Raw genomic sequence first — 23,794 nt, 5'->3', positions numbered from 1 at the left:
CGCCCCCTGCCTCGTGGACTCCCCGAAGGCCCCCCTGATGTGAAATCAACGCCAACTTGTCCTATAAATACAGAAACCTTCGGGAAATAACCTAGATCGGAAGTTCCGCCGCCGCAAGCCTTTGTAGCCACGCGAAATCAATCTAGGCCCTCTCTGGCACCCTGCCGGAGAGGGCCATCATCACCGGAGGCCATGGAGGAGGATCCCGGAGGGGCCATCATCGCCATGAAGGCCAAGGACCAGAGGGAGGACCTCTCCCCATCCAGGAGGGAGGCCATGGAGGAGGAAGCACAAGGGGGAGGACCTCTCCTCCTCTCTCTCGGTGGCGCCGGAGTGCCATCGGGAGGGGAATTATCGCCGCGGTGATCGTATTCATCAACATCACCATCATCATCATCACCCTCATCTCTTTTACGCGGTCCACTCTCCCGCACCCCGCTGTAATCCCTACTTGAACATGGTGCTTTATGCCAGATATTATGATCCAATGATGTGTTGCCATCCTATGATGTTTTGAGTAGATATCCTTTGTCTTTGGGTTCATTGATGATCCAGATTGGTACGAGTTGTATGTTTTATTTTGGTGCTGTCCTATTGTGCCCTCCGTGTCGCGAAAGCGTGAGGGATTCCCGCTGTAGGGTGTTGCAATACGTTCATGATTCGCTTATAGTGGGTTGCTTGAGTGACAGAAGCATAAACCCGAGTAAGGGGGTTGTTGCATATGGGATAAAGGGGACTTGATGCTTTAATGCTATGGTTGGGTTTTACCTTAATGATCTTTAGTAGTTGCGGACGCTTGCTAGAGTTCCAATCATAAGTGCATATGATCCAAAAAGAGAAAGTATGTTAGCTTATGCCTCTCCCTCATATGAAATTGCAATGACGACTACCGGTCTTGTTAACAATTGCCTATGATAATTCCGCACCGATCCACCATTATTCCACACTCGCTATTTATAATATTTAGTAATTTATTCTAACTTTATGATAACAGCACCTACTTTTATATTTTAGCTCTCCGATACCATGCAAAGTTATCCTCTTCATACCCACAACATAGTTTTATTTCTTGTTGCTAGTTGGAAGCAAACGTTCGGTGTACGTAGAGTCGTATCAGTGGCAGATAGGGCTTGAGAGAATATTGACCTTACCTTTAGCTCCTTGTGGGTTCGACACTCCATACTTATCACTTCCACCTTTTGAAGTTGCTGCGATGATTCCTTGCACTTGGGGATTATCAAGCTCTTTTCTGGCGCCGTTGCCGGGGAGCAATAGCGTGGGGTTGATATTCTCGTGTGTGGTTGTTTGCTTTCTTCACTAAGTAGATTTTGTTTTACCTTTTTGTTTCTGTTTAGTTGTGGGTGAAACATACAACTTTTTTAAAAGAATGAAAATAAAAAACATTACTTGCCTATCATGCCTAAAAAGTTTTTCAAAAAGATAAGTGATTGGAAAGTTATGCATTGAAGAAGTGAGGGTCGACCTTGAGCACTTGTGTTCATGCTCACGGAAACAATGTAGGATTTTTCATGGAAGTTTCTCTGTAAATAATTATCCCCTTGTGTATATCCATTGTATTAATGTGCCAAGCTTTGGTTTTAGGGTGATTAGATTGCTTGTTCACTTTGTGCAGAACAAAAACAGAAACTTTGACTGTAGCGTGTTATTTTACATTTTTTACTGGAAGGTCAAATGGGTCTGAAACGTTTTGCAAATTACTTCTGTACAAAATTTTCAAATTTTCAAATTTATTTCATAATTTTTGGAGTTACAGAAGTTTACTAAACTTCCAGATTACTACAGACTGTCCTGTTTTTGACAGATTCTGTTTTTCGCGTGTTGTTTGCTTATTTTGATGAATCTATGGCTAGTATCGGGGGGTATGAACCATAGAGAAGTTGGAATACAGTAGGATTAACACCAATACAAATAAAGAATGAGTTCATTACAGTACCTTAAAGGGGTAGTTTGTTTTATTACACTAACGGATCTCACAAAGTTTTTGTTAAAGTTTTGTGTGGATGAAGTGTTCGAAGATCGAGGAGCTATCAATATGAGAAGAATAAACAGAGGCAAGAGTTCAAGCTTGGGGATGCCCAAGGCACCCCAAGTAAATATTTCAAAGTATACTCAAGCATCTAAGCTTGGGGATGCCCCGGTTGGCATCCCATCTTTCTTCTTCAACAAATATCGGTACACCTCGGTTTTTGTTTTGTTCACATGATTTGTGTCCTTTGTGTTTTTGTTTTTCCTTTAAGAACCAAGCTAGTATGAGATAGACCTTCATTTATTTATAGAATACTTCATGTGCTTCACTTATATCTTTTAAGTATGATTTTATAGAATTGCTCTTTGTGCTTCACTTAAATCATTTGAGTATGGTTTTATAGAATGCTTCGTGTGCTTCACTTATATATTTTGAGCTTGGATATTGGTTAGTCTATATTAATTAAAGAATGCTCCATGAACTTCACTTATATCTTTTGGAGTATGAATAATACTATCATCTAAAGCGGGTTTGGAAAAGTGTCAACTTTAGGAATTAGTGATCCCACTATTCCGAATGAGAAGAATTTTGCTTATGTGGAGAGTAGAAAAATTTCTATGCTTGTAGATCATGAAAAGAATGCTTTATGTAATGGTTATATTGTTGAATTCATTCATGATGCTACTGAAAATTATTATGAGGGAGGAATATATGCTTGTAGGAGTAGCAATAATACCAAGTTTCCTCTCTACGTGCTTAAAGTTTTGAAGTTATACTTGTTTTGCCTTCCTATGCTAGTTGATTCTTGTTCCTACAAATTATGTGCTCACAAAATCCCTAGGAATAGGAAGTGGATTAGATTTAAATGTGCTAGTCATATTCTTCATGATGCTCTCTTTATGTTTCAATTATTTTCTTTTATGTGAGCATCATTGAAATCATCATGCCTAGCTAAAAGGCATTAAAGAAAAGCTCTTGTTGGGAGACAACCCAATATTTACCCTTACTGTTTTTGTGTGTTTACATGATTAAGCTACTGTAGAAATCATGTTTTAAGCTTTTGTTTCAATAAAGTTCCAAGTAAGACCTTATGGAAGACTTGGGTGAAACTTAATGTGATCTTGCTGTAAAAAACAGAAACTTTGCGCTCACGGGAATAGATGCCATTTTTTACTGGAGAGTGCTTTTATGTTGATTCTTTTTGCAGATGATTAATAGACAAATTTCTCACGTGCAACAATTTATTTCATAATTTTTGGAGTATCAGAATTATGGTTGCTGTTCAGATCATTACAGACTGTGCTGTTTCTGACAGATTCTGTTTTCATTGCATAGTTTGCTTGTTTTCTAGTTTCTATGTCTTATATTTCTCAATATAAATTGTAGAAATGATAAGGTACAGTAGGCATTGTGTGAGAACAACTATGTACCTTGTCTTTGACAGTACCAAAGTGAATGGTTTGCACTTTATCATACTAACCTATCTCACGAAGTTCCGTTAGGTTTTGTGTGATTGAAGTTTTCAAGCTTTGGGTGAGATATCGATATGAGGAGAATAAGGAGTGGAAAGACCCTAAGCTTGGGGATTCCCAAGGGCACCCCAAGGTAATATTCAAGGAAGACTCAAGCGCCTAAGCTTGGGGATGCCCCGGAAGGCATCCCCTCTTTCGTCTTCAAAACTATCGGTATATCTTACTCGGAGCAATATTTTTATTCGTCACATGATATGTGTTTTGCTTGGAGCGTATTTTCATTTTACTTGATGTTTGAATAAAATCATTGGATCTGAAATCTTGAATGAAATAGAATCCTCCCATGGCTAGTTAATTATTTGCCTACTCAATGTTCTTCACTTATATCTTTTTGTAGTAGTTTGTCATTTACTCACGTGCTTCACGTATATCCTATGAATCAATGGTTGAATGAATTGAATATCATAAATCTGAATTTATATATGTTTCATATGCTTATAACATGGGGAGTAATGACTTCACACATAATAAGTATAGGTAGTAAACTTATTGAAGGTTAGCAAACTCAGAATTGGTCACTTGAACAATTCATGAAAGAATATTGAAGGAAGAGAGATTTCACATATAAATATACTATCTTGGACATCTTTTGTAATTGTGAGGACTCATTAAAATTTGACATGCTAAAAGGTTGATGTTGGACAAGGAAGACAACGTAATGGGTTATGTTTTCTTATATCCAAAATAAAGTATACTGTCATGGATCATCCAACATGCTGAGCTTGCCTTTCCCCTTTATGCTAGCCAAATTCTTTGCACCAAGTAGAGATACTACTTGTGCTTCCAAATATCCCTTAAACTAGTTTTGCCATGAGAGTCCACCATACCTACCTATGGATTGAGTAAGATATCCTTTAAGTAAGTTCTCATCGGTGCATGCAATAAAAATTGCTCTCTAAATATGTATGATCTATTAGTGCGAAGAAAATAATTTTTATACGAACTTGTGATAGGGAAGAAATAAAAGCGACGGACTGCATAATAAAGGTCTCTATCACAAGAGGCAATATAAAGTGACGTTCTTTTGCATCCAACCTTAAAAGCACATGACATCCTCTGCTTCCCTCTACGAAGGGCCTATCTTTTACTTTTATCTTCTACCTTATGCAAGAGTCATGGTGATCTTCACCTTATCTTTTTACATTTTATCCTTTGGCAAGCACATTGTGTTGGAAAGATCCTGATATATATATCCAATTGGATGTAAGTTATCATGAACTATTATTGTTGACATTACCCTTGAGGTAAAAGGTTGGGTGGCGAATCTATAAGCCCCTATCTTTCTCTGTGTCCGATTAAAACTTTGAACCCATAAATATCACGTGAGTGTTAGCAATTACGAAAGATTAAATGATAGTTGAGTATGTGGAGTTTGCTAAATCAAAGCTCTGACATAGACCCTTCCGGAAAATAAGATGAATTGCAATTGTTTGATGACTGAGAATATAGTTTGTTAGTTTCAAGAAAGTTTATGATCTATACTTTAACATGTGAATAGCTTGTTACTTGATCATGAAAAGTTTTATGAGATGAGCTACAGTTATGTCATATAATGATGCTAGAAAAGGTGATTGAAATTACCATTGATCAAACTTGTGCACTTCCTAGCATTCACATTTCATAAATTATTTCTTTTATCATTTACCTACTCGAGGACGAGCAGGAATTAAGCTTGGGGAAGCTGATACGTCTCCGACGTATCTATAATTTATGAAGTATTCATCCCATGTTTACAATAGTTTTATATGATTTTGGTATGATTTGATTAGAACTAACCCGGACTGACGCTGTTTTCAGCAGAACTACCGTGGTGTTGTTTTTGTGCAGAAATAAAAGTTCTCGGAATGCGATGAAAATCAACGGAGAATTTTTCTGGAAGATATGAAAAATACTGGAACAAAAATCTACCGGAGGGGAGTCACGGGGGCCCCGCGAGGGTGGGGGGCGCGCCCACCCCCCTAGGGCACCCCCTGCCTCGTGGACTCCCCGAAGGCCCCCTAACGTTAAATCAACTCCAACTCCTCCTATAAATACAGAAACCTTCGCGAAATCACCTAGATCGGAAGTTCCGCCGCTGCAAGCCTCTGTAGCCACGAGAAACCAATCTAGGCCCTCTCTGGCACCCTGCCGGAGAGGGCCATCATCACCGGAGGCCATGGAGGAGGATCCCGGAGGGGCCATCATCGCCATGAAGGCCAAGGACCAGAGGGGGGACCTCTCCCCATCCAGGTGGGAGGCCATGGAGGAAGAAGCACGAGGGGCAGGACCTCTCCTCCTCTCTCTCGGTGGCGCTGGAGTGCCATCGGGAGGGGAATCATCGCCGGGGTGATCGTCTTCATCAACATCACCATCATCATCATCACCCTCATCTCTTTTACGCGCTCCACTCTCCCGCACCCCGCTGTAATCCCTACTTGAACATGGTGCTTTATCCCACATATTATGATCCAAATGGAACATGCAGTAGATCAATTCCAACGAGGTCATGCTCCTCTTTAACGAACAACGTCAAAGTATTCGTCCCCCCAGACTCTCTGCAGGTTTTCATGTACCAATCATGGAATATTCGCATCATCGTTGTTAGAGATTTTTCATCTTTGACGAGAGGCTTCCCGTACTCGTATCTTTGTTGGTCCACCTCCAAGAAATCATAATGTACATCGTCGGGCAAATAATCTCCAAGATTGCTATAACCGGGCACCATCCTCGGATCATTAGCGACGATGTCGCTAGACACCTTGAGCGGGGGGGCACGATTGGTCCGCTTGTTCGCCGAGCTGGGCAATTTGTTTCCCAGCTCGTCGTTCTGCTAACCTTTGATCACTGATAGTACTTCCCGACCGCTTCGCTTCGAGAAATGACTTTTCAATAATGCGGTCATAGTTGGCTTTCGGCGGAGACTTTGGTGGTTTCTTCAGGGCAGCCAGAGTGCGCTTCGCTTTCACCGGATCTATCTTCTCCTCCGGAGGTGGATGTTTCTTTGCTTTCACCCCTTCAAAGAAGTTCGTCACTTCGGCTCGCACGATATTCGCGTTTTCCTCCACGGTCCTCTCGTATGGTAACTTTGGCGGAGTCTTAAGAGAAGGACCATATCTGTATTGCCTCCCGCCTCTGGCTGTACTGCTAGACGCCGGAGTAGACGGAGCGGCTGCGGCTGTCTTCTTTCGTGCTTGCTTACGAGGCGGAGGAGAAGGACTACGACGCGCCGGAGCAGCCGGGGCGGCGGCGGTCTCTTCCGCCCTTGCTGGCGAGGCGGAGAAGGAGGAGGCTGGCTGCTCGGGCGCGCCGACGTAGGCGGAGAAGGAGGCGGTGTGCCGCCACGCGCCGGAGAAGGATGCTGAGTGCCTTGATCACTCGCCGGAGGAGGAGGCGGAGGAGGAGGCGGACTGCCCTGACTTGCCGGAGGAGGAGGAGGAGGAGGAGGCGGAGGAGTCCAGTTCGGAAGGTTGATGAGCTCCGTCCGCCATAGGCATGGAGTCTTCAGACAAGAACCCAGCCGAGTCTTCCCGTCACCCGTAGGGTGGTCAAGCGTGAGGTCCTCAAATCCTTCTGTGATTTCATCCACCATCACCCTAGCATATCCTTCTGGAATCGGCCGGCAGTGAAAAGTTGCGCCAGGTTCAGGAGGTGCAACAGAGCCAACAGCAGCCTTGACTTTCAAATTCATCCACTGCGTCATAAGGTGGAAGTGCTGAGACTCCGTGATAGCATCCATGGGGTAGCTAGCCGGAGCCGTGAAGACAGGCTCCTGAAGCAGCTCCGTGGAAGCCACACTGCTTCTCCGCTGAGATGGCGGGGTAGCTTCGGGTGTAGCTTCGGCAGGTCGCGTGCTGCGAACTGTGTCTCGTTCCTCTAGTGCTTGTACCCTTGCGTGCAGCGCCTGTACTTGGGTCAACTCCTTTTTCTTCTTCCTCTCCCGGCGTTTGTAACCGCTTGCGTCGGGAAATCCAGCCTTCCACGAAAGGGAGCCTGACGTACCTCGTGTCCGTCCGGGGTGCTCAGGATTCCCGAGGGCCTCTGTGAGCTTGTCGTTCTCTCTGTCCGGAACGAACGTCCCTTGCTGCGCTTTCTTGATATACTCCTGAAGCTTCTCGATGGGTGTGTTCATCTGCTCGTTGGTCCAAACGCACTTCCCTGTTACAGGGTCCAATTTTCCCCCAACCCTGAAGAACCAAGTCCTGCAACGGTCTGGACAGCGTCGCGTCTCTGGTTCGATCCCTTTATCAATGAGGTCATTCTCAGCCTTGTCCCACAACGGCCGGGCTTTCAGGTAGCCACCTGACCCCGTGCGATGGTGATGCTTCTTCTTTGCAGCATTTTTCTTGTTTGTCGCTGACATCTTCACTGCTCTCTCAGATTTCTTTTTGGTGACAAATGCGGACCACTGATCTTTGATCTTCTCAAATCGGCCGATGAATTCTGGAGTCTTGTCTTGGTCGACAAACGATGATTTCAGCTCATTCTTCCACCTCCTGAATAGCTCAGCCATCTTCTTAAGAGCATAAGCCTTGATCATTGGCTTTTAACTGGATTCTCTGGATCCTCCTCTGGCGGGAAGGTGAAATTTTCCTGCAGCGCGGTCCAAAGATCAGCTTTCTGCCTATCGCTGACATAAGACAACTGAGAGTCTTTGCCCTTAGGCCTCAACCATTGCTCGATGCTGATCGGGATCATGTCCCTAACTAGAACCCCGCACTGAGCATTAAATTTTTGCTTGGTCCGGAGGGGTTCAATCGGCTGGCCAGCGCGATCAATTTCGATGATCATGTACCTTTCATCCGCGTGCAACTTTCTCTTCGGGCCTCGTCTCGTTACCGAAGTGTTGCTCGATCCGGAGGGCTAGAAAATAAGAAAAAGAAGAGAGTTAATATGTGTACATACCAAAAACAATTAATGCATCAATTAGCTATAGTGAGCACAGGCTTAATTAATTAATATATATACCTGGCCGGACTCCGTTCGGTCACCGGAGCCATCATCACGGTGTCCTTCCTCCTCCATTCGGTCACCGGAGCCGTCATCACGGTGTCCTTCCTCCTCCATTGTTTGATCATCGTCGTAGCCTGCTTCTTCATCCTGTCTTTCCAGACCATCGGTGCATGTGTCGTTGAGAAACGACAAGACGGCATCACTTCCGTGTGCGATTATCTCCCCCAACACCGCTTCTTTTGCTTCGTCTCGGGGGTGCGGATCCATAGTTTCTGCAAATATTTACAACATGGCAATTATTATTCAAACATGACAGATGGATATATTAGTGGCAAACGTAGAACTAGCTAGCTAAGCACAATAAGGAATCATATTAGTGGCCTGGCCTCGACGCTTCTCTAGGGTTTGGGGTGGCCTCGGCAACGCTTCAAGGGTTTGGGGTGGCCTCAACAACGCTTCAAGGGTTCAGGGTGGCCTCGACGACAACGCTCTTTTAACTTAGTAAATTTGGGTGGCCTCAAGAGAGTTTGTCGATCGGGTAGGGGCGCGGCGGGAGGGGGTAGGAGACCGACATCGTTTTTTCTAGGGTTTGGGTGTCCTCGAGAGTTTTGGTCGAGCGAGAGGGCCGGGGGGGGGGGTGCTCCCGACGTTCCCCCTCACTTTAACAAAGAACTACCTTAAAAAAAGACTTGCTTCGCCGCGGGTGCTCGATCGGTGCGACGTGGACTCGGTGGAAACACTTTATGAAAATGCGGTGGTGGCCGGGCCGGGCGGTTTTCTTTTCCTTCTTCATTTTGTCCTTTGTTTTTTCTTATATGTTTGTTTTCGTTTTCATTCTACATTTTCGTACATATGAAAAAAACAAAGTTTCTATACAAAAGTGCACAATTTTTATGAACAAATTACAATATCTAAATTAACTATACATGTAAATAAATATAATTACACATCTGAAATTTTCCTAATCTAAAAACTAAACTAAACATAAACTAAAATAATATAACTACACATCCATCCATACATACATACACATACATATACATCTACATTATATATGAACAAAAAAATACTAATTTTATGAACATAAAAAGGTCTATGAACAAAAAAAACATCACATCAATATTTTCATCCATCCATATATACATACATACATCCATATATATATATATACATCTACGTTATATATGAACAAAAAAAACATAAACTTTACTAATAAAAAAACGACAGTGGGCTGGGGCGGCGGCAGCTCACAGCGTGGGTGGCGAAGTCGACGACGATGGAGGGGGCGGGGCAGGGTGCGAGCTCTGGGGCAGGGGCGACGACGACGATAGGGGCGGGCCGGGGCAGGGCGACGACGACGATGGGGGCGGGCCGGGGCAGGGGGCGTGCGCGACGGAGACGGTGGGGGCGGGCCGGGGCAGGGGCGCGGGCGACGGCGGGGGCGGGCCGGGGCAGGGGCAGCCTGGCGGCGTCGATGTGCTCGGCGTCGTCGGGGGTAACTGGTGTGATGAACTCTGCAAAATTTCGAAGTGCCACTTATATACCAAGAGCATTGGTCCCGGTTCGTGGCACCAACCGGGACCAATGCCCCCCTTTAGTCCCGGTTGGTGCCACCAACCGGGACCAAAGATCAGTTTTCGGCAGCCGAAAGGGCGGGAAGCCGCAGCGAAAGGGGGGCATTGGTCCCGGTTGGTTCCACGAACCGGTACCAATGCAACCCTTTAGTCCCGGTTGGTGCCACCAACCGGGACCAAAGGCCTTGTGCTGCCCCGTATCAAAAGTTTAGTACCACCTCGCTAGCTGAGAGAGCTCGAGGGTGGTTTATAAGCGCTGTTGCGCCCACCCTCTCGAGCTCCTCTCGATTGCAGGCTTTCGGGCCTAACCGTACGCTGTATGCCTGTGGGCGTACTGGGCCTCCTGCGGGCCTGAATCCTGGCCCATGTTTGGGTTTCTAGTCGTATTCAGGCCGTGTGGGCCCAGTAGGTGGCACTTTTTTTTAGTTTTTTAGTTTTCTTTGTTGCTTTATTTATTTTATTTTGTTTCTACTTACAACAAAATACTTATTGGTGCTATTTTTATTTATTTTATTAAAGTTTATTTTTAATAATTTTTCTTTTAGGTCACAAAAATTATAAACTTTCTATTACTGCCATTAGTTTTCAAATTTGAATAGTTAAAATTTGAATTCTTTGAAATTTGTGTGAATCACTAGTTTGTGATTAACTTTACTATAAAAATAGATTTTGGAGTGATTCTTTTTCCTGCTATTTAATATTACTGTGTTTTATGATTCTATTCAAAAACAGATTTTGTTACAAAGGGATTTCATTTTTTTGAACTTATTTGAACTCCATAGTTTTTCTGTGTTCAAAATGCACCATTCAAAGCCACATCATCAATTTTCAACCCTTTCTGACTTCATTTGTTATTTTTCGTGCATTTATTGATTTTTTTCAGCTATAAGACCCTCAAATTGAAAAGCACTACAAATGAACTCTGAAACGGTTGAAAGTTGGCATGGTATCATCATTTCACCCACATAGCATGTGCAAGAAAGTAGAGAGGCTTACGGCAAAAACTGGATGCACTTCGTGTACAAAACGGACAATCTCTTTCGAAGTATCAGGGTTTCATACGGAAACTCGTCTATTACAAAGGGATTTCATTTTTTGAACTTATTTGAAATCCATAGTTTTTCCGTGTTCAAAACACACCATTCAAAGCCACATCATCAATTTTCAACCCTTTCTGACTCCATTTGTTATTTTTCGTGCATTTACTGATTTTTTCCAGCTATAAGACCCTGAAATTGAAAAGCACTACAAATGAACTCTGAAAAATGTTGAAAGTTGGCATGGTATCATCATTTCACCCACATAGCATGTGCAAGAAAGTATAGAGGCTTACGGCAAAAACTGAATGCACTCCGTGTACAAAACGGACAATCTCTTTCGAAGTATCAGGGTTTCATACGGAAACTCGTCTGTTACAAAGGGATTTCAGTTTTTTGAACTTATTTGAACTCCATAGTTTTTCTGTGTTCAAAATGCACCATTCAAAGCCACATCATCAATTTTCTACCCTTTCTGACTTCATTTGTTATTTTTCGTGCATTTACTGATTTTTTCAGCTATAAGACCCTGAAATTGAAAAGCACTACAAAAGAACTCTGAAAAGGTTGAAAGTTGGCATGGTATCATCATTGCACCCACATAGCATGTGCAAGAAAGTAGAGAGGTTTACGGCAAAAACTGGATGCACTTCATGTACAAAACGGACAATCTCTTTCGAAGTATCAGGGTTTCATACGGAAACTCGTCTGTTACAAAGGGATTTCATTTTTTTGAACTTATTTGAACTCCATAGTTTTTCTGTGTTCAAAACGCACCATTCAAAGCCATATCATCAATTTCTACCCTTTCTGACTTCATTTGTTATTTTTCGTGCATTTACTGATTTTTTCCAGCTATAAGACCCTGAAATTGAAAAACACTACAAATGAACTCTTAAAAGGGTGAAAGTTGGCATGGTATCATCATTTCACCCATATAGCATGTGCAAGAAAGTAGGGAGGCTTACGGCAAAAACTGGATGCACTTCGTGTACAAAACGGACAATCTCTTTCGAAGTATCAGGGTTTCATACGGAAACTCGTCTGTTACAAAGGGATTTCATTTTTTTGAACTTATTTGAACTCCTTTGTTTTTCTTTGTTCAAAATGCACCATTCAAAGCCACATCATCAATTTTCAACCCTTTCTGACTTCATTTATTATTTTTCATGCATTTACTGATTTTTTTCAGCTATAAGACCCTGAAATTGAAAAGCACTACAAATGAACATGGATAGGTAAGTGACCAAATTAATAGTAGTTCATCATCACATTAAAACCAAAGTACATACATAGTTCAAATAGAACAACATATAGCTCTCCAGAGCATCTAGTTAAACCATACATTGAAACTATGTAAAACCTTTCAATGCAACAACAAATGCGATCATAATCACAACTAAAGTAACAATTGATCCAACGGCATAATGATACCAAGCCTCGGTATGAATGGCATATTTTCTAATCGTTCTAATCTTCAACCGCATTGCATCCATATTGATCTTGTGATCATCGACGGCATCCGCAACATGCAACTCCAATATCATCTTCTCCTCCTCAATTTTTTTTATTTTTTCCTTCAAGTAATTGTTTTCTTCTTTAACTAAATTTAACCTCTCGACAATAGGGTGGTTGGAATTTCCGGTTCAACCACCTCGTATTAATAAAATCTATGTCACGTTGGTCGGCATAATTGTCATAAACAATAAATGAACCAAATAGTTATAAAAAGATAATATATACCACATCCGAATCATAGACAGGACGAGGGCCGACGGGGGCGGATACCAGAACCATCGCACTATATAATAACAAGGAATAATAAAATTAAGAAAATTAGACAAGTATCTATCTCAAGTAAGAATTTTTTCTTTCAGAAATAAGATAAGAACAAGAGGCTCACCATGGTGGTGCCGGCGACGAGATCGGCGCGGGCGATCGACGACGGTGAAGACGGGGACGGGACGTGACGGGCCACTAAACCTAGAAAAATCTCGGGAAAAATGGAGCTCGGAGGTCGAGTTTCGAGAGAAGAAATATTAACTAGTGTGGCTCGGACATTTCATCGAACACCTCATGTGCATAGGAGGTGAGCTAGAGCACCCAAATGCCCTCCCCTCGCCGGCCAGCAAAAAACAGAGCAGTGTGGAGTGCTCTGCTCGCCGGCGATGGACTATATATAGGCAACTCATTTGTCCCGGTTCGTGGCTGGAACCGGGACTAATGGATGTGGGCGAGGAGCGAGGCCCATTGGTTCCGGTTCGTGCCTAGAACCGGGACAAATGGGTCCATACGAACCGGGACCAAAGCCCACGAGGCCCCAGCCGACCACCTGGGCTCACGGACCGGGACGAATGCCCCCATTGGTCCTGGTTCGTATAAGAATTGGGACTAATGGGCTGGCCAGGCCCGAACGAAAGCCCCTTTTTCTACTAGTGATTGAAGGTAGCACAGCGCTGGATTTCTCAAGCCGTCCACAGCGCAGGATTGGACATCGTACAATGATCGTACTCATTCCATGCTTTTCTCCCGCTTTCAAGCTATAATATGCATGCCTTTTAGGATAAATAACTGAATTTTCCCTACCTTTGGATCAGAAATGAACCGCTGGATGTCTTCCTCCCGTGTTTCTTGGCCGATGCAATGATCAGATGAATGTGTTTGAACCGCAGCCCTCTCTCACTCTCGGCTAGAGGTAGAAGAATACACAAGACACAAAAAATTCCGGGCCGGCGCACGAACGCCACCGTGGGCGCACGCCCGCCCTAATCTTCTTTATCTTTTGAATGGCTACATGGCTGGCTCTGAATACCAATTGTTGGAACCGGCTAGCCCTAGCTCACCCTCAGCTCATCCTCTCTCTGGCACATACACAGGAAGAAGACAACATTGATTTCCGGCGACGAACGCCCCGGCGCTCACAATGCCATTTTTCTTTATAGCTGGACTAACCACCACGGGCTACAACCTTGGACGCACAACGCACGCGCTCTCATAACAAACTCAACCAGGAGGGATTTTATACTTGGCCGATGCATGCATGCACATCGCTGCCCACCTCCCCGATCTACGCACTATCCATCCGCTCAGCCCGGCCTCCACGACGCGCTCTACGCGTACGACCCGGCTGGCTATGAACGGAACGCTGCGGCCGTTTTGCTACTACTGCCAGCCTAACTACGACGGCTACGAGCACTTACACGCACGCCACACACACATACGCACACACGTATACTTTGCCATGGCTTCTGCTGTCCAGCACGTCCCGCGCGCATCCGACGCGCCCGACGAGCCCGACACCACCAGTGCATCCCGCACGTCCCGCGCATATCCGACGCGCCCGATGAGCCCGACACCACTAGTGCATCCCGCACGTCCCGCATGAATCCGTCGCGCCTGACGAGCCCGACCACACACGCCTACACCACGGTCCCGCCGCGCCCGACACGCCCGGCGCACGCCCATACACGCGCCCGACGCGTCCGACACTGGCGCCGCGGCTTATTCCAGCCAACAGATCGAATGGACCCAACGATCTCTCTCAACCAATGGGATTTCTTGGCCATACCTCGCCTCTGGCGAGCTTTTTCCCAAGCCCTCACCGACGATGCCTCGGTTGTCCGCGTCATCCCCATCCCCGTTGGGCCTCTGTTATACCTCGGACTCAACACCGCATGCGATGCCACGACCAACCGCATCGTCCCAGCTTCAATTCGCTCCTGTCTTGGCCTTGCTGTGATTCGCCGCGCCGCATCCGTCTTCGGTCTCGTGCTACTCCCCTCTTGCTTATGTCTCTCATGATGTTTCCTCTATTTGAAATCGACTGATCACAATTTTTTTCTATTGCCTGTGGAATAGTAGTACGGATAAGTTAAAAGGTGAAATAATTTCATTTCAACGTGTGTAAAGGCCCATGCATAAAGTCAATGTCACACAAGTATTTGAGTGAGCTTCTCTTGCTTGACTGTATAGAAGTTCAACGTGAGACACATTTTTTATTCGAATATTCACCTGGGGGAGAGGTTCCCCACATGGATTTTCACTGAAAGGGGCCCAAAGACGGATGCATTACAAAGAAGAGGACCAAGGAAATCAACAGAAGGTTGGTCGAGAGAGCAGAGAGGGCAACTAGAGGAGGGAGCCTATGAGCGAGCCAATTCTTCCATGCGTCCCCAGCAGGTCCATGGATCTACGCAGCTTTGGAGAGCACATATGGGGTTGCTCTAAGCTCTAAATCGAACTTTCTACGTACATTGATCCCGAACTTCTCAGACATGTCCAACGACCCCGGATTAGGCCCATCAGGGAACACCCAGTCAAAATGGTGTAGAAGGTTTGCTAATGCGATCTCCACGGTTGATGTGCCGAACAACATTCCAGGACATTGCCGTCTCCCAGCCCCGAAAGGTGTGAACTCAAAATGTGTCCCCTTGTGATCTATGTTGCTCTCTTTGAACCTCTCTGGCTTAAATGCTTCAGGGGCATCCCAATATCTGCAATCCCGACAAATCGCGAATATATTAACTTGTACATTGGTGCCCTCAGGAATTTTATATCCCATGATTTCGCAGTCTTCTCTTGCCCTTCGGGGGAGTAGAGGAGCGGGGGGATGCAACCTCAAGACCTCCTTGATCACCATTCTCATGTAGTGGAGGTCATGAAGGTCATTGTTATTTATGACAGATTGTTGCCCACCTACCACTTGTCGAACCTCTAGTTGTACCTTTCTCATATTTTCGGGATTTTTCAAGAGCTCTGACATAGCCCACTCCAATGTTATTCCAGAGGTCTCGGTGCCACCCGCGAACAAGTCCTACGAACAATTGTTCTAGGTTATACTCACATACATATTTAGCTTCAATAATGAAAAAATATAGATAAAACGTATATTTCCAACAAAGTGAGGAGAGGACATGGCAAACAATACTCACAAATATGATGACGCCTATTGCCTCTAAAGTTAGTGGATATGGCAAGGAGTCCTCCTTGTGCAGCCTGAGCAGCACGTCCAGCAAGTCCTCCTCGTCGTTGGAGCTGACTGCAGCGCGCATCTCCTTGCGTTGCTCAATGATGTTGGAGATGATGCACTGGATTCGTCCATAGCTCCTCCTCATCCGTCGCTCCCCGGAGCTCAGCAGCCGCACCAGCCGCGACGACGGGAATAGGTCTACGAGCGAGAAGCCTCCCACCAATGCAGTGACTTTTTCCAATTCCCGGAGGTACTCACCTTGCTGTGCACACTTGCCTCCGAACACCGCCCGCGCAATGACATCGTTCATGAGTGCCGACAACTTCTCCGTGAGGTTGATAGTTGTGCCAATCGAGGTGGTGATGGAACTAAGGAGGTTGCTGACCTCCTCGGACCTGATGCCTTCCATACGCTTCACCTGTGTTAGAAACATATTGTCCACTTCTATCTATCAACACTCATGCTTTATCGCAAACTAGTTAGGTGCTGGCATTTTCCCCCAAAAAGATGGTGTATGCAAATTAATAACCTGCTTCGCGCTCAGGAGCTCCATGGTGCAGACCTTGCGCGCCTGGTGCCAGCGGTCGCTATAGGGGGCAAAGATGATGCCTATGCCGCTGCCATAACCTATGACGTCCAGTGTCACACCGCGCGGTCGCGAGGCGAACATGAGGTCCTTGCTCTTCATCACCACCTCCGCCATCTCCGCGCTCGAGACCACCACGGTGGGGACCTCGCCGAGTCTGAGGAACATCAGTGGGCCATGCCGGCGAGATAGCTCCGCCATGATGCGGTGCGGGAGGACGCCGAATACGTGGTGGAGGCTGCCGATGATCGGTAGGGTCCATGGCCCGGGAGGCCGCAAATGCTTGTTGGGCTTGGGATGAAAAAACCAAAGGAGGAGTACTAGGGCTAGGGAAACGAAAGAAATGCTTGAAATTGTTACCTCCATGTCATGCAGCTGGGAGCTAGCTAGTAACCAGCCGCAAGTTTAGTACTAATCAGTCAGTTGACATTCAGTTTATACACGGATCATCCGTATTTATGGATCAGATATGCAGCACAGGACATGGGATTGGTTGGGATCTGGAAATCAAACTTACCTACTACACGTGAGGAGATGTATGCAAAACAACGGTGTATTTGGTTTAGGTACGAACTTTCATGAAAAATTCCATTCCATTCACTAAACAGTACAGTGTGTGGTTGAATGATACAACTTCCATTATTCCAAATGCAGTGGTTGAGGATAGCTTTATGGCAATTTTTTGTTAATCAAAAGGACAAAGTGCCGAGCACGAGGAAATAAATGCCTTAGAAAAATAACAGAGGCAAATTCATTGCCTTTTCTTAATTGCTAGCTGGATGCCGGATGAGATCGCATCGATCGGCACAATTTAATATTCAAAACATTTGATTTATTAAGAGAGATGAGCACATGATGTGCACTGGTGCACTAAAAGCATGATCTGCACATCTATTCCGCCCTTTTGTATACTTTATTTATTTTTCCATATCTTCTCTTGTTATTTTATTTCATCCTTTAGCTTTTAAATATTTTGGGTTTTAGTTATCAGCTTGTTCGCTATTCACTGTTTTGTTATATTTCATTTTTTACTTCAACTAGCAGGGTGGCCCTCGTGCGAGGGCAGCATATTTAGTGTGTCAAAACTGTTTAAATAATAAACCAAGTTTTTTATACGATGCTACTACAAATGATATATTTTTATATACACCACAAATGTTATGATAAAGTTATATACATGAAAGAGGATATTTTGCATGAAAATGTAAGCCGAATTCCAATGAAAGATATTAGTCTTGTAAAAATATATTTGCCATTGGTGGATCACAACATAAGGTTCGATGAAGTGCTTATTCTGTAGGAATTGCATGATTTAAAGAGCACGCAAGGCTACAGGCTTCCTAGGAAGACCATAAAACAGTTTGTGATCAGGAAGAAAATAAAGTAATGGAATTGTTTCTTCCAGTTCAATTAAGATCTTCGCGTACTTGAACGCGAGTCTGTAGCCTCTTCGAAGCAGAAAAGTTCACTCTTATAGAAATTTGAAGACTCGAAAGATCCTCAAAGGCAAAGCATAGAATGAGCTTGAGGTTTCTTGCTTTATCCTGAAAGAAAATGGTGTCGTTCACATACTGTAGAATGGATAAACTATCTACTACTAAATGATGAATTACACCACTAATTTGTCCAGTCACTTTAGCGTGTTCAACAAGTATAGCGAGCATAACCGCTATGATGTTGAACTGGAGTATACCGGTGAGGTCTAGATGCTGGCAAGTTGTGTATTAGTTACCAGCCAAGATCTGAAGGAAGACTGTTCTTTCACCGATCAATTGGTTCCGTTATTCTGCTAGGCACCCGTACATGCAACTTTGAGCTGGTTGGGTCACTTCCAAGTACCAGCAACATGTCACATGTAGATAGTCGTATACAATATGGAGGAAACACCATGTCTCGATGCTTCTATACCGTGTCTCATACAGCACGAGTAAAAAATGGTAGTACATTGGTTGTTTTTCGTAAAAGAAATACAAATTTTGACGCATGCATGCCTTTATTATTCAACTATAATGTGGTTATGGGCAGTGTAAAACTGTCCTAGTGGTCGGCAAGTACATTTACATACAACGAGAGTCTATTACATTTCTCGCTTCTTCAACTTAACAATGAGCCCATTTTTCATCTCCAGTATAATGGACGGCTTAGGCTGGATGCTTTGCCCTTCCACCACCTTCACATCGAAGTTCCACACAGCTGTAGCAATGACAGTCTTCATTTGCATAAGTGCAATGTCCTTGCCGAGGCACATCCTCGGGCCAGCATTGAAGGCCAAGAACTTGTGAGATGGTATGTACCTCAGGTTGTTGTCATCATCTGAGAGCCACCTACGTGGGTTATAGTCGAAGCAGTCTTTACCCCACACACCCTCCATTCTCCCCATGGAGTGGACGGAAACAAAAATGGTGTCACCGGCATGCACCTCATGGCCACTCGGCATGATGTCATCTACGGCCACCTTCTTGAGCAAGACAGGCGCCGGTGGGTACAGTCTAAGAGTCTCATACAAAGTGGCTGTCAAATATACTAGAGATTTGGTCTCGTCTGGCTCAAAGATCACTGGGGTAGATGCCCCTAATGCTACTTTGCGTGATGCAATGGGTGAAAGTTCGTTGCGGATGATTGACACGATGTCAGGATTTTGGGCGAGGTCGCAGAAGATCCATGTTAGGGTTGTTGCAATTGTGTCCCTCGCAGCAAGCATGTAGCTAATGATAATCGCACGGAGCAAGTCAGCATTGGCGTAGTCTGGGTCTTCGAGGAAGGAAGGAATAATATCCACACTCTCTTGTTCCTTGCCATGTCCAAAACGACATGTGGTGATCTTCCTCTTTTGCATCATCTCCCCGATGATCTCTCGCAGCACCATGCGTGCCGTGTCGAGCTTTCTCTCAGAGCCGATGTTTAGCCACCTCATCAACTTCTAGCAATAAGCTGGCATCATGAGCCTAAAAAAGCCCACCTCCATCACCGTGTCCAGGGCAACCGCTGCGTCCATGGGCGGCATGTCTAAGGATAGGAGGCCAGGATCCACACCGAAGAGAGGCATAGCAGCCAGGTCAAACATAAGCCTCGACATCAATTCATGCATGTCGAATGAAGTGTCAGTGATCGCCATCCGAGTGAACAATGGGAGGAGGTTGTTCTCCACCTTGCCATAGAGGTAGACCGCCATACTGGAAATGATCCTCGGGCTGCTGAGGATGCTCTTGGCTTTGGCGCGTTGTTGGCGGCACGACTCACCGTCGATGGTGAAGAGGCTGCCACCCATGATGTTGAAGATATCAGCGAATTCCGTGCCCTTGGGGAAGTTGGCGTGGTTCGTCGTCAAGATGTGCCGGGCGTTCGGAGGGTTGCATGTGATGAAGAAGCGCATCCCGGTCCCAGGTGGTCCATGCACCCTGAAGTTGTGGCCTGATCTGGCGAGGACCAGGGTGTAATAGTCATACAAGTTGTGGAGGTTGGCTATGAAGGAAGGGAACATGTGCAGCATTGGCCAGTTTGTGGGAAGCACTGGTGGGTTCTTTGATCTACAACTAGCCCTGAGATACAAGCAAATTGGAACAAGCAGAATGATCAATGTGGAGATGAACATAATTGGCATTGTTATCAGTAGTGTGCGATAATGCTATTAGTTAGATTTATTCTTCAATTAGCATGGCTATGGCTTCATATATAGACGCCTTCCCTCTCCACCATAGTGATACTACCTCAGTGCATTGGTAGTATACTTGCTAGTATTCTCAGTTAGCGTCAACATAACTCCAATCCATTGGGCTCGAAAGCAGGTGACAGTTGGCAGATTTGGCGATAAGTATGTGAAGTGCAGTACTTGATAACTTTCATTCCAAATTGGATCACTCCTTACATAGCTCATCGGGCTATACTTGAGTCTGGCAGTACTTGATAAGTGTCAACATAACTACATAACTACACTTCATTGGGCTCAAAAGCAGGTGGCAATTGGCAGATTTGGGGATAAATTTTAAAGTGCAGGTCCAGCTCACTTTATTAGCCTCAGTCGCCGCACAACAGTCTTGATCAAGTACACTCTTTGATCCCATCGCCGATAAAAGTACTCTTGACCGATCGCCACAATATATGAACATGCAGGGTCATCGTCTTGCGAGGAGGATTCATAGCAACAGTACCGTGTGGCTGGCTGGCTCATGTAATTTGCAGTACACGTACGTACGGCAGGAGATGGAAGAGACCGGTGATCAGCGATCGATCAGTAATTGTTCAGCACGTCGCATGCATACGTAGGTGTGTGTATATGCTTTGGATTTCAGACCGCCTATTTCTTCTTCTAGAACACACATTAGCAGCAGCGTTTAGCAACTGCAGAAGCAAACGCACTTCTAAGTAGGATCAAAACAAGTAGCCTTCTCACTGCTTAATTACTTAATTCTACGTCTCTCGTAGCCAATGTGTCATTCTGCTTCTTCGTCTTCTACCTTGGCATGGGCAGCGAGCATATATATCACATATATACCATGATAACCATTCAGATTTAAATTGGGATGGTTATAATATATATGATGGCGCTTTGCGAAGAATCTTGTCAAGAATATATAACACAGGCCGGCCATCGGTCGAACTAGAGATGGAATTTCACGTTCATGCTATGCGACATCCTATACAGTGGCTCAGTGGCGGAGCCACGAAACCTGAATGGACAGGGCCAAGAGCTGCTAAACTAGCTTTTTTTATTGCGTTGGAATATGGGGTTCTTTATTCAACAAAAGCACACCTGGCACAGTCCGCCATGAGGCTACTAACCAGGAAGGTAGGTACATCGTTGGTCCACGCCTCGGTCACTTGCAGCGAACATGCTCGCTTAGCGCAAGGATGAGCAGGCAAATTAGACAGTCTAGAAGTATGTTGAATAATAAAAGAACTAAAACTAGCAGATAAATCCCCAATTTCCAAAAGAATCGGTGCCACAACCGAGCGGGAGTTGTGGAGAGTCTTCCAGAGGTCCACAACCTCCTTGCGGTCCATCTCCATCACGACCTTGTTCAGACCTCGAAGCTTTCCATAGAGAACTCCATCACGCAAAGAAAGCGCTTCGGCAATCAGAGGATCTGTAACTCCATCGTGAGGCTTACACCATGCTCCTAAAAAGCCAGTGGCTGAACAGGCAACCCCACCCCCCCCCCTTGCTCCCGGATACTGTCAATACCCGCATCCGTATTAATCTTAACACTGTCATCGTCTGGGGGGAGCCAACCAAAGCCAGGAAGAGCTAGCGCAAGATCCTTAGGTAATTCCAGGACCGCCAATGTCTCTCGAATAATCCGTAGCGAGTTTGCCTGATCCAAGCGTTCTTCATCATGTGTCCACTGGTTCCTTGAGTGCCAAATAGACCACATAACTGACACAATCTTCGCCCGGTCTCCAGTCGGAATGATTGGGTAGCTAATAATGTATCGCGCCCAAGTGGTTGGATGAAGGCGAGGTAGTTTGAAGTCGAACCACTTCTCAGCTTCGCCCCAAAAGCTCCTGCCATGAGAACAGTGTATGAGTGCATGCATCAAGTCCTCCTCGTCTGCCAAACAGAGTTTGCATCGACTATAGCTTGGGGAGAGAGCCAGACCAACGGAATACAAAGCTAATACACTGTTTTAGCAGAAATACTCAGTGTCCTAGTGGAAATGTTTGCATGTTGGCCAGGGCCCAGGCCCTGGCTGGCACCCCTATCTCCGCCACTGACTCTATATATACCTAAGAGGGTTATCGTCACTAACTTGTTTATCTCAACATGCAAGCATGTCACCTCATCATACAATTATGAATGGGATAAGATCTACCTCAACATGCAATCATGTATACGAAAAGACCTAGTACAACATTTAATCATGCATGGAAAAACATTTTCCATTCAATTACTCTACTTATATTCAATAAATATTGTTGCAACTATACATAATCAATATAATCACATGTATTTTAAATTTTCATTCTCATGTTATCAAACCAAATTTTCATTAACCAATTCCCATCAGTAATGCACCGGGTATCTTCTAGTTTCCTAAGTGGATGAGCGAAAGACATCGGTGGGATATATCCTACATATGTAAGAGAGTGGTCCCTAACCTATTTATCTAAGCATGCAAGCATTCTACATCATCATACAATTATCCATGGGATAAGGCTCACCATGACATGCAACCATGCATGGGAAAAGACACACTACCACATGCAACCATACATGAAAAAATATTTTTCATTCTATTATTCCATTCATATTCAATTAATATTTTACAACTATACATAGGAGAAGTTTTAGGATGTCCGCTTACCTCGTCGAACGTAAGATCAATAAATCAATATCACACGTTGATTATTAGGAGTGGTGGAATCTAATAATCACCATGTCAAAATTCGACCTGCTATTCCGTAAGACATACGGACTATTATATACATAGTTTCCACAGCTTCCTAGTCGCTTTGATTCGTACAAAAATACAAAAAAAAAATAAAACTATACTTTCGAGAGGCCGGAGCTAGCTGGGACATGGTGGCAATGCTGGCCTGGTTCATCTCCCTGGCCGGCCTCGGCGCCCTGTACTTGTCCGCCGCCTGCCTCCACCTCCTCGTCCACCTCTCACTCTTTCTCCGCCAGCCAAAAAGCCATAAAAGCGCCTAAATAGGTGTAAAATCCATAAAAGTCATATTGGACTCCAAAAGACATAAAAGCTCCAAAAGCATCTATTTATGAGCTTTTATGGCTTTCTGGCCAAAGTGGAAAAGCTGCAAAAAGAAGAAGCAAAAGTCCAAACAAACAGGGTCTATGCATCATTGCATGCATGCAAATCCAACACGCACGCTGTGCTATCCCGTGAAGCAAGTACAATCACACTTTTTTTCTTACTCGTATCTTAATAATTATGTAATAAGTTCTAATAAGATTTGAATAAAACTTTTTTACTGAGTACAATGGACGGTGAACATGTTGATTTTTTTTTATGAAATGTATTAGAGAAGGGCTAATATTTTTGAAACTTCACTTGAATAAGGGTCTGTCTAGGAGAATAGCGTTTTGGTGACCGGGCTCTATGCAGCCTGAAATTTTTTAAAAATTCAAATTCAAACTTTCTGTTTTCAAAAAAATCTGAAAACAAATATCCAAGTATACAAGGATGAAATGTATATCTGTGTAAAAATATCCAGGATGAAA

General features: G+C 44.5%; 3 protein-coding genes across 3 annotated transcripts; all 3 read right to left on the bottom strand.

Moving 5' to 3' along the window:
• Positions 1–14,963: 14,963 nt before the first annotated feature.
• On the bottom strand, positions 14,964–17,051 carry LOC141041471 (desmethyl-deoxy-podophyllotoxin synthase-like). Its single transcript, XM_073507666.1, has 3 exons — positions 16,558–17,051; positions 15,991–16,446; positions 14,964–15,872 (listed from the first exon to the last, which is right to left on the bottom strand). The coding sequence occupies exons 1-3, from the start codon at positions 16,978–16,980 to the stop codon at positions 15,249–15,251; spliced, it is 1,503 nt and encodes a 500-aa protein (XP_073363767.1). The 5' UTR covers positions 16,981–17,051; the 3' UTR covers positions 14,964–15,248.
• Positions 17,052–18,066: 1,015 nt separating this feature from the next.
• LOC141041900 (noroxomaritidine synthase-like) lies at positions 18,067–20,248 on the bottom strand. The gene has a single exon (XM_073509465.1). It carries the CDS (start codon positions 19,526–19,528, stop codon positions 18,692–18,694), a length of 837 nt encoding a protein of 278 aa, XP_073365566.1. The 5' UTR covers positions 19,529–20,248; the 3' UTR covers positions 18,067–18,691.
• Positions 19,535–21,621, bottom strand: LOC109781177 (noroxomaritidine synthase 2-like). The gene is made up of 3 exons (XM_073506700.1): positions 21,562–21,621; positions 21,365–21,450; positions 19,535–20,153 (listed from the first exon to the last, which is right to left on the bottom strand). Exons 1-3 carry the CDS (start codon positions 21,619–21,621, stop codon positions 19,535–19,537), a joined length of 765 nt encoding a protein of 254 aa, XP_073362801.1.
• Positions 21,622–23,794: the final 2,173 nt, after the last annotated feature.

Source organism: Aegilops tauschii, chromosome 2, assembly GCF_002575655.3.
Source record: "Aegilops tauschii subsp. strangulata cultivar AL8/78 chromosome 2, Aet v6.0, whole genome shotgun sequence".
NCBI lineage: Eukaryota > Viridiplantae > Streptophyta > Magnoliopsida > Poales > Poaceae > Aegilops > Aegilops tauschii.
This window is presented reverse-complemented; position numbering and strand designations above follow the sequence as displayed.